The 11,499-nt window shown below is 39.4% G+C and overlaps 2 protein-coding genes across 2 annotated transcripts; both read left to right on the forward strand.

Annotated features, from left to right (window-relative positions):
* Positions 1 to 551: 551 nt before the first annotated feature.
* foxq1a (forkhead box Q1a) lies at positions 552 to 2,186 on the forward strand. Its single transcript, XM_079819168.1, has one exon. It carries the CDS (start codon positions 715 to 717, stop codon positions 1,600 to 1,602), a length of 888 nt encoding a protein of 295 aa, XP_079675294.1. The 5' UTR covers positions 552 to 714; the 3' UTR covers positions 1,603 to 2,186.
* A 3,834-nt stretch (positions 2,187 to 6,020) lies between these two features.
* foxf2a (forkhead box F2a) lies at positions 6,021 to 11,125 on the forward strand. Its single transcript, XM_079819064.1, has 2 exons — positions 6,021 to 7,814; positions 10,282 to 11,125. Exons 1-2 carry the CDS (start codon positions 6,806 to 6,808, stop codon positions 10,449 to 10,451), a joined length of 1,179 nt encoding a protein of 392 aa, XP_079675190.1. The 5' UTR covers positions 6,021 to 6,805; the 3' UTR covers positions 10,452 to 11,125.
* The last annotated feature ends 374 nt before the right edge of the window (positions 11,126 to 11,499 follow it).

Below are 11,499 nucleotides of genomic sequence, written 5' to 3' on the forward strand. Positions count from 1 at the left end.
TTATTCAAATAAGTAATGTGATTGACACATCTAAACTGACATAAAAACGTTGGGAAAATATTACAAAATGTTGCCTTATTAATAAATACAACACCATAAATGTTCACAAACAAAACATGTTTGTCGATATGATTTAGCCAACTGATTCTAACTCTGGTATAGAATCAGGGCTGTGATGTCTTTTCGTTGACTGCACTGCGACCAGACACAAGGTGTGATGTCTGATAAACGCACGCCACCTGGTTTCCCGACGTGAAATTCTTCTGGGAGTACGTGGAGCAAAGGTGAGCAAAGGCGCAGGTGAACCCACCTCATTGTGAAGAAACTCGTTTGAAATCAACAAAGCAATTCATCATAAGTCTAAAAGTGATATTTGCTCACATACGCTCGACCGCTTTATTTCAAAACAGGGTGTGCATGATCCTTGTGTGTTTTTGTAAGATTTAAGATTTTTTTAAAGACTTAAAGACAGCTCCTGAGGCCCCGCCCCCTGTAGGCATACCCGGAGGTGAGCTGCTATATTAGACAGCTGAGCGCCCGCTCGGGATGTTAAGTGCACTTATCTGCAGCAGGTACAGGTCCTGTCACTCTCACACTCGGGATTGTGTTTGACAGCGCCGCGTGGCTATTCTAGCACTGAAGTAACTAAGTTTTGGGGGAAGCTTTTTCAGTCAGCGGAGAGGCTTTTGTGGGAACCGTTAATAGTGTCACAAAATGAAACTGGAGATTTTCTGTGGGGGTCACTACGATTCTAAGCCCGTGGAGCTCTGCAGCGACGCCGAGGGCAGCATCCCGTCACCGATGTCCGCGGAGGAAGAGCTGGGCTCGGATGGAGACTGCGTGCCGCACAGTCCGGCACCTGTTCCTCCGGGCGCTGAGAGCAAAGGCAAGCCCTACACCCGGAGACCCAAGCCCCCGTACTCTTACATCGCTCTGATCGCCATGGCCATTCGGGACTCGGACTCGGGCCGTCTCACTTTGGCCGAGATCAATGACTACCTCATGAAAAAGTTCCCGTTTTTTAGAGGCAGCTACACCGGCTGGAGGAACTCGGTGCGCCACAATCTGTCTCTGAACGACTGCTTTCTGAAGGTGCTGCGGGATCCCTCCAGACCGTGGGGCAAGGACAACTACTGGATGCTGAACCCGCACAGCGAGTACACCTTTGCGGACGGAGTGTTTCGTCGAAGGAGAAAGCGCATCAGCAAAAAAGCAGGCAAGGAGCCAGAGGGGCCGAGCCAAGCCGCTCCAGTGGACACCAGGGACTCTATCGCTACGCCTCCTTCCAGCGCCAAGTTTACGAGCTCTTTCGCCATTGACAGCATCCTCAGCCGACCTTTCAGGAAAGAGGAACGCCCCGTTCACAGACCTGACACCTGGCAGGGGGGAGTGGACATGATGCCTTATATCATGCGGGGCTCCCCTGTCGCTTTTCGACCCTATGGGTCTCCTGAGGACCCCGCCATCAGCTGTCGCCACTCACGGGACTTTTTCCCTTTCCAGCTGACACCCGAGTGTCTCTCGATCCCGCACGCGACAGCAGTAGCACCCGTGCCAGCGACTGCATATAGCCCGTTCAAGATTGAATATTTGTTGTCATAATATTGCCTTGGTCTGGGATGGGGAACTTCGGCACTTTCTGAGCACTCGTGACTTGACAAAGACATTTTGCAAAACACATTTCATCCGCAAGCATAAATCGCCTTTTGCTCCGGAAAGTTTTATGCAAAATGAAAAGGTGTGAACGCACAGTTGTGAACTATTTAATATACTATTTTTTTGTGCTACTGAACGGTTGTGTTGTTCTAAGTTGTTTTCAATGTATTTATTTGTTATTTGTCGTTTAAACGTGTTGAACCAGGTGCCTCAAACGATTTTATTCAAAGTAAAATATGATACCTGTATTCAATTCAGATTTGCTAAGATAAACTATTCGAGAGACAAACTCAATTTGGGTTCTTATAATGAAAGTGAGGCTCCTGCATCAATCTCGTTAACTGGAATTTAATGTTTACTATTTTACTGACAGAATGCATGCACATTTTATATTGAATAATAAAACATGCTTTAAAATTAAACACGAATTGGTTCTATCAGTCAATAATTTTATCGCCAGATGTTTTAAAAAGCTATTATGTCATGTGTGCAAATAAGTTTATTTTCATGAATCATCATAAAATAACCAGTTTGCAATAACCAGTGAGTTTGTATAGCTGTAGTTCGTGTTTGTTTTCACACTACCCATCTGTATCCTTAAAATGTGTACAGTATGTTGGTTGAGAGCGTGACAGTTTTGAGACTTTGAGGTGAAGGACAACAAAACAAGATACAGCTTCAATTTGCGGCAGCTGTGAATATTAAATAAAAAAACTGAAAATAAAATCTCAGAGGGACGCAGAGTGAAAAAGTCCCACGCGTTTCCACGAGCTGTCCACGGTCCTGAAGATAAGATGACATAACTCAGTTTTCAAGGCCAAGAGGCGTAGCCTACCTAATAAAAACCATAATCTGAATCTGTCCTTTTCTGCTTCAAACATAGCCTGCCTCTTAAACATATCCGTCAAACACATCGTGTTGTTATTATTCGTAATAAAAGTAGGCCTAGTTGTTATTATTATTATCATTATTATTCTATTTTTTTTTTTTTTTTAATCAGTTTGATATCTAATCAGTAGCATATCGTATAGAAGCCTGACTTTTGTTTTGGGAAAATAGACAAGTCTCAATATATGGACCATTTTTCTAAAAAGCACGATTTGGGGAATTATGATATCAAATCCACGATCAACTGGCAAATGAATACATTAGATAAATTAGTAAAAAGTGATTATTAGCATGCTTGTGCGCAGGAGGATAACCCACATACGTAGATCAAATGTCCATTTGTGTCCTTTAGAATAGAATACAATACCATATAATACAATACAATAGAACATATCTTTATTGTCATTGTCATTAAAACAACGAAAGACTGTTTAGCAGCTCAAAGATTGGCAAAAATAGAAAAACATTAACAATAAGACAGTGAGGTAATGTACACGCAACAATATAGTGCAAAAAAGCATAAGCTGTAACAATGTAGAGATACATTTCCATAATTTATATATATATATATATATATATATATATATATATATATATATATATATATATATATATATATATATATATATATATTCACTGCACACTAGCTCCTACACACTACATAAATTACAGTCACAAATGTCGTTATTAAAATAATTGAAATTGACATTATGTTATGTCTGCAACACTCTCATCAAACCACCACCTCCTTAAAACTTAAAAAAATTACCTCAACTTCTACGTATTATGTTATGTGACGTCAAGGAGAAAGTCATTACCACCAATCAAACTGACAAGGCCTGTTGCCATGTATGGCGTTTAAAGGGGCTGGAGTGACTATACTGCAACCTACAGGATGCAATGTAGGCCTACAATATCGTCTACTGTAGCCTACATAACAAAAATCAAGATTATAATAATCAAATTTCATTCATATAGTCAAATGTCATTGTTTTATAAAATATTTTGGACTACGTTTTAAATGTGTATCCATATTTATTTTACTTTAAAAAATCATATCAAAATGAAGAGCAGGGAAAATTAAAAAACCACGTCAGCAATTCCCTAAAGAGCGTAATCTTTGTTATTATCATGCAGTTTATTTGTTTGATTGAAATTTAAACAATTGCTTAAGTTGTTGGACTCGTGAGGGGGAGAAACATTCGTCATTCGTAGGCGCCTCGAGAACTCAGTGCTTTGTTTTTTTCCTCGCCGAGTTTCCCCGAGAGCGGACACAGATATATTTAGCAATTCAATATTTATATTTCTGTCCAGAACTGCAAATATCCGTCCCCCTGTCACGCGGAGAGTAAAAACCTCTAATATCGACAGCTCTAGCAGTGCCAGTCAGAACTGAAACACAGCCTCAGAGACTCCACGTCAATTTGTCAGCTTTAGTCAAAAGGTCACCGACAACAGTAGAGGAATCCAGCAGTCTAGTACAACAACGAGAGGCTGTGGCGTTAAACCTTCAAAGTCTTTCACGTATTTTTCTTTTGCACCGAGTACGGCTTTTTCCAAGCCAAGCGCGCATCCTGAACGCAGCAGGGATAGCGGGTTTGATGTTGCCGGGAATTTTTGGGGGGGCGATTATTTTCTTTACCTTTATTGTTATGACGAGGGCTGATTTTATCTTCACATCCTTTTGTTGTCTTTGATAAAGATGTGAGGCTGCTTGTTTCTGCCCATGAGGCATGGCTGTGAAAATTGCCTTCGGAATCACAGCATTAGCCTAGTGCGTGTATTCATGATGAAGCCAAATGACGAAAGACAAACTATCGATTAGTTTACATAACAAACATATACACACGGAAATTTGTTTTAAATAATCATTGGGTGTAATGATAATAAAATAAAAGTCGTTAATTATAGAACCGACTACTTAAGCATAAAACAAGTTATTATTATTATTATTATTATTATTATTATTATTATTATTATTATTATTATTATTATTATTATTATTATTATTGTACAATGGGGATAAAGGCCCACCGGGGAAAGGCGCCTTTGGGTTTATTTTCCCCTAAACCACTAGATGGCCCAAAACCTTGTGGTAGCACTTTCCAAAACATTCGCTTTCCAAGATGCACGTGGAAATTTGTCCGATCTTTTACGCGATTAAGGGCAGCAGAGCAAAGTTGATTGACTCTGCTATAATATTTAATGTTTTTTAAAATGTTGTAGATTTACGAAGCAAACGAGAATCAACAAAATTACTGAATATATTATGAGACAAAGGTCTTGTTAATGATTTTCAGTTTTGTTCAAGCTAATAAAAGCAACAGTCTTTCAATAATGGAAGAATATGTGAAAGTATGGAATTTGGGGTAAAAAGCGTTGTTGGGGCGAAAGGCACAGTAGCCTATTTAACATGATAATAAACGGCTGGATGACTTCCATTTGTTGACATGACATGGTTAGATTCAGACTGTAAATATCATATATTAAGTTGGGTGTCCACCTTGATAATCACCATATTTAAAACGAAACCATCATATTTAGAAATATAATATTAATCATATAATATAATAAATTATTATTTATTGTTACCACAAATCTATATTAAATTATGTGAGTGCATTCAATGCTTTCAGAATCTTTACTTTTTTTTCTGTATTTTCAAAATATTTTTTAACATATTTTAATGACTATTTATTGAACCAAAATGAATTATTTGATTTATCAAAATAAACGGGAAAAAGTACAAACTTCGCTAAAGCGATTGTTTTGAACAAGTATTAACTTAGACATTATAAAAACATGTTATTTTAGCTAAAGTATTTGTATCAGTAATGTGTGTATTACAGACACGTGTGTCGGTGGGGTAAAATGCCCACCTCGCCACCTCATTTATTTATAATATTTTAAACAAAATAAACCACTTTTATGTCTTATTTTCACACAAAATACACACAAAATCTCTATTAATGTTCAATTCAAAATATATTTTTTTCTGCAATCATACAATATGGGAATAGTGAAAATCACATGTTTCTTAAGGTGTGCTTTTAGATCCGTTGTATCATATTATTATTAGTATTAGTTTATTAATCGACTTTATTATTAATTTAATAATTAAAATGTAATCAAGCGACTTTGGGCTTTTTTGTTTTGTTTTTCTTTCACGATATTCATGATGATGCTTTGCACTGGAGATTTTTTTGTATGGCCAATTAAGCTCACTTTCCACAATTAATTAGTCCTCCTCTCAGGGGGGATGATCGGGGTCCGGGACGGTAAACTGACACTGCGCTGTGTGTGGTATCCGAGCACTGGCGCAGCGGCTGATGGAAAAAGCCTGCTTCCACTCATGTCAAAACCATTTATCCAGAACAGCCCTTTACAAGAACTTGTATACACTTGGAGAGGGACTTTTTTCGCCCACCCCCATCATGCTTAAGTTGACGAGATGCTCAACCAGGTCACTGCCTTGCGCGCTTACATTTTTCTCTCTTTGGCGAAGCAACGAACTCTTACTTCGCACGGCTGTTCTTTCGTTGGTCAAACGCGCGCGCAATACTCACTAGAAGTGCGTTCCTATTTCAACCTCCCATCTATTAGTGCCAGAGCTCTCACCAAAACACGCCATTAATTACTGGAGGTCTGACAGCTTTCGCCCCGGTGTTTGGCGTGTGGCGCTGTTGATTGAAATGTCGGACTAGGCTTGATAAATGGCGTTATTGCGTGTATTTAGGTTGTCAGAGGGGAGGTGGGGAGTCTCTCTACTCGGACTCTGCACAGCCTCCTGCCAGACCGATAGCTGGAGGCATGCCAGACATGGAAAGGGGTGGGTCTCCACAGTTTGAGGAGATTTCTTGGAGGAATTTAGTGGGGATCTAGGGGGCAGAGAGAGATTTACGAATTGATAGGTGGTCGCGTTTTGTTTGGCCGCACGTCTTTGCGCCAGAGGACTCTGGAGCATTGAGTTTCCTTCTCTTAAAGGATTAGTCTTCACGATGGCCACCAAGAGACTAAGGAGGGGTCGCTATCCTGGCGACACACAGCTGGTGGCTTCAGCGAGGAGCGCGTCCTGCGAGCAGAGCAGAATTGTGGCGCACTGACCTCGGCCGCCTTGAAGAGTCACTGCAGGCTTTTAAGAGAGATTTTCTTGGAGTACCAACAGTTTTCTACTTTTTTTTCTAGCCTGGGGTGCGTTTGACTCAAGTTTTTTAAAGACTGACCCCTTCGTTTTACACCCATCCAGCTGCAAGGCTTAGCAATGACGACTGAAAGCTCTCAGCAGCAGCAGCAGCAGCAACAGCAGCTTGACCCGCCGCCTCCCCTCAGATCCAGCCCGGCATCCAGTGGCGCGATGCACTCGGCGCTTCAGAGTACACAGACAGTGCTGGAGAGCACAGCTGCGACCGGCACCAAAGGCAAAAAGTCCAATTCGGGCATGAGACGCCCCGAAAAGCCACCTTACTCTTACATCGCTCTTATAGTTATGGCGATACAGAGCTCTCCGACCAAAAGGTTGACGCTGAGTGAAATCTATCAGTTCCTCCAGGCCCGCTTCCCGTTCTTTAGGGGTTCCTATCAGGGCTGGAAAAATTCGGTCAGACACAATTTGTCTCTCAACGAATGTTTCATCAAACTTCCCAAGGGCCTCGGGCGGCCGGGCAAAGGCCATTATTGGACCATCGATCCCGGGAGCGAGTTCATGTTCGAGGAGGGCTCTTTTCGACGCAGGCCCCGCGGTTTCCGAAGGAAGTGCCAGGCTCTCAAACCCATGTACCGCATGATGAACGGAATCGGCTTCGGCGCGTCTATGCTGCCGCAGAACTTTGACTTCCAGTCGCCCTCCTCGTCTCTGGCCTGCCATGCCAACGGCTACAATCTGGACATGATGACCAACGCGGTGCCTGGCGTTCACACGGGTTACGATGGCCTTAGTGCAGGGCATCATGTCTCACACATGTCCCCGAGTCCGAGCTCCACGTACATGACGGCATGCCAAGTCGCTTCCAACGGCGAGTACGGCCCGGACAGCAGCAACAGCCCGCTTCACTCACCCCCGGCGGCGATGAGCGGCTCTCTGGAGTGCCATTCGCCGTATGGAGCCGCCTCGGCACACTGGGCTTCATCAGGCGTGTCTCCTTATATTAAACAGCAGCCACTAGCTTCCAGCAGCCCGACCTCTTCTGGATTACACTCGAGCATGCCTCCGTATGCCTCTCTGGAGCAAAGCTATCTGCATCACAACGGCAGAGACTCGGCCGACATCTCGGGTAAAGCCGCCCCTTCACACACTCTTGAAAATGTCTTTGCATATAAAGTTAGTCAGGTTTAATGTAGCCTATCTGCTGTTATTAAAAAAAAAACATTTCGTTTAAACTAAAATGCCTAGCTAAATACCACATAATTTAAGCGCGCACATCGATCTTAAATGTTTGTATGATGCAAAAAGCACTGTTTTAACAATTTAGCCTATTTTCCCGACGTATCAACGTAGTAGCATAGGAAGCATGTTTCCATCACAGAATAAAACATAAAAAAAAATTGCGATTGTGTAGCCTACTTCACAATTGCGTTTATAGCTCGCAATTCTGACTTTATAACTCGCAATTGTTTATTATGTGATAAAAAGTCAGAATTGTGAGATTAAAAAGACGCAATTACCTTTGTTTATTTTTTTTATTCTGTGGCGGAAACAAGATTCCATACCATATCGATGCTATTTCATCAGTTAGGCTATATATTGTATTACAATTATTGTTACCGTTATACCTATTCATTGATATTAATTTACAATAACAGTACAATATAATATTTGAAGAATGTACTCGAGCCACGAATCTGTACACATATGTAGGCTACTGTACGATCATTCTTCTTTTTATCCCCTCAAAATTAAGTTAATTGTTTTCTGAGGCCTACAAAGGTTTAGCCTGCGTGTTAAGGGCGCGTTTAGACCGGTGTTATGAATTAAAGTTTGTGCGTGGCAATTAAGAAGTTGATTTTCCTGCGATGCTGTTTCGGTGAAACGGTCTAATTAGGAAAATAGGAAATGTCTGACGCAGAAGGCCTTAGTGCGCTGTTTGGGATCTTACTTTCCATTATTCCGTGAGGTTACGAAAACAGTGCCGTCTTTGCCAGTGGATTGGTAATGAAAACCCAACATTACTGCAAACTAACGAGGATTTCACACACACACACACACACACACACACACACACACACACACACACACACACACACACACACACACACACACACACACACACACACACACACACACACACACACACACACACACACACACACACACACACACACACACACACACACAATAGGCTATCTTGTATTCTCCTGGGACCCAGGAATAGACTTTTGTCCACTGTACATTATATTTTAGCAAATTTCTCTGACAACATACATGCCACAGTTTGTGGCATGTGTAAAGAGCACATTAAGGGCTTTTCAGAGATATCAAATTTTTGGAGGTTTCACCATGACAACAAAATGACTGAAATTCATTTATTGATCAAATTTAGCACTCTTGTGGAAATATGATTAATATTTTGTAATGTCTTTTAAATTTGACTAATTTTCAAATTGTTTGTCATAAATAAATATCTCAGGAAAATGTTATGGGGTTTCTAATCATAATATGACTTTCTGTACAAAACAGGGCATTTATTTCATACATGTCCTCAATAGAGGACATCAGGACTTAAATCATGTTTATCAGGCATTTTGGGCGACACAAGTGAATAGGGAAATAAATTACATATCAATGTTTCTATAAAATATTAGATATTATTATGGAAACGTTGCCAACTATTACTCCCATCATTACACTTCTTTTTTTCATTACATGTTGCTCCAAGAACACATTAATATGCAAATTAGATAGTGTATTGATGCATTGTATTTAATGGGACTACCCGTTATTTACCCACATATTGCATAAAGTAAAATGGTATATCAATTAATTCCGCTATATCTTTCATAACATAGTTGAGAATCATCTTTATACAAAGTTTGGTTAGAAACAATCCTGAAACCTAAAAATTGACTGGTGAATAAAAAAAAAAATCCTATTGTTTTTGACTATATGTAATTTCATGTCTTTTTTCTTTTTTAAACAACGGAGTCCTTGTGTCCACTATACAGAAGAAACAGCATAACATATGTAGGCATATAATATATATATATATATATATATGTGTGTGTGTGTGTGTGTGTGTGTATAGTTTTTTTTTTCAAAAATATTTATTTTTTCTTATGCTTTAAAGATGTAATGGCATGAAAAAATACTAAATAAAAAAATCAGTGTCTCAGGAGGATATGAGAGGCTTCATAGGATGCTCAGGTGACCCCAAAAAATGTTAATGATAAGAAAACGCAACAAACACGACGTGAATAATTGCTAGAATTCTAATAATGCGTTGAAACAAACAAAATAGGGAGTTTGATGATGAATTAACTTAATTAATTTACAGAAATGTATAATAATAATAATAATAATAATATAAAAACAATGCCATTGACAAGGCGTTGAAATGAATACATCGTTTGTGCCGGTAAAAAAAATAATAATAATAATTTTCCTAAACATTAAAATAATATTAAATTGCTGTAAACTGACAGTTACAGAAAGCATGCATTTCCAAGAAGATTGCAAGGACAATTAAGCCTACTTTCGTTGGCGATATTATATATTAATAATTGTTTTTCCTTTTTCGTCTGTAGGAATGTCTCGATACCAAAGCCACTCATCGCCAGTCTGTGACAGAAAAGACTTTGTGCTGAACTTCAACGGTATCACGTCGTTTCATCCATCCAGCAGTGGATCCTACTATCATCATCAGCTGCATCATCACCAAGGAGTCTGTCAAGATGTAAAGCCATGCGTTATGTAATTTAATCTATGAAAAAAATAATAAATCCTCACGTACGGACATAAATGGTGTGTGCTTGATGCACGTTTATCTGCGAAGAATAATTAAAACGAATGGAAGACGTGAAAGTGAAGCCGTTTATCTCACTGAGAGAAACCATGAAGGAAGAAATGAACTGATCGGAACTGAGGACTCCCAACGTGTTGGAACGTTTATGAAATATATTTACTATCTTGGAAAAACCTCGAAACTTCTGCAAATAAGGAGATCCAGGAGGTCCATAATCAATAGCCAAGTCTTTTGTATGAATTGACCACATTTTCAATGAGGATGAAAGGGGAATGTGTTCAATAACTGAGCTTAATAAAGTCGTAGTAAAATTAAACCTTGTTATTTGAGATGCGAAATACAGAAATACAGTTCAGCGGTGTGGGATTTGATCGTGTCACAAACCCACTTCAACACAAATGATCTTATTTGTCTAAACCTTATGTGTGTGTGTTTGTTTTTGACAGCTCTTCCATGATTTCACCTCTTATATGTTCAGGGGTGAATGTGTGGGTCTGTGGGTCATTTCTTGTGTAAAAGGAAAGAAGCCTACGGAAATCATAATAGAATAATAATGATTGCACTTTTGTTAGTTTATCAAGTTGATGTATACAGTTATGTACAGTACAATAAAACGATGTATTCTCAAAAAACAGTAAGTGTATTTATTTATTGCTTAATATTTAAATGAGTTATTTGTTTGTCTGGATAACATTTTAGTTTGTTTTATTATGCATGCCTTTTAAAATTGTACATTTTAGAAATAGGAATAACCGGCTTCTTCGCAATCAAATGCAAGAGAAAAGAAAACGTCCTTGTTGTTGTAAATATAAACAGGTAGTAGGTAAAAATGATACAATATATATATATATCTAAGCGATACGACAGTTAAAACAACTCTGACAAACAAAGAAAGTCACACTTTTTACCAGTTTATGACCAATATAATCGCAGTAATTTTGTAAAACTCGATCGAAGGCGCACCTACGCCCTATTACGCACTCGAAATGAAGCATAACAA

Source organism: Gobio gobio (genome assembly GCF_949357685.1).
Source record: "Gobio gobio genome assembly, chromosome: 6".
NCBI lineage: Eukaryota > Metazoa > Chordata > Actinopteri > Cypriniformes > Gobionidae > Gobio > Gobio gobio.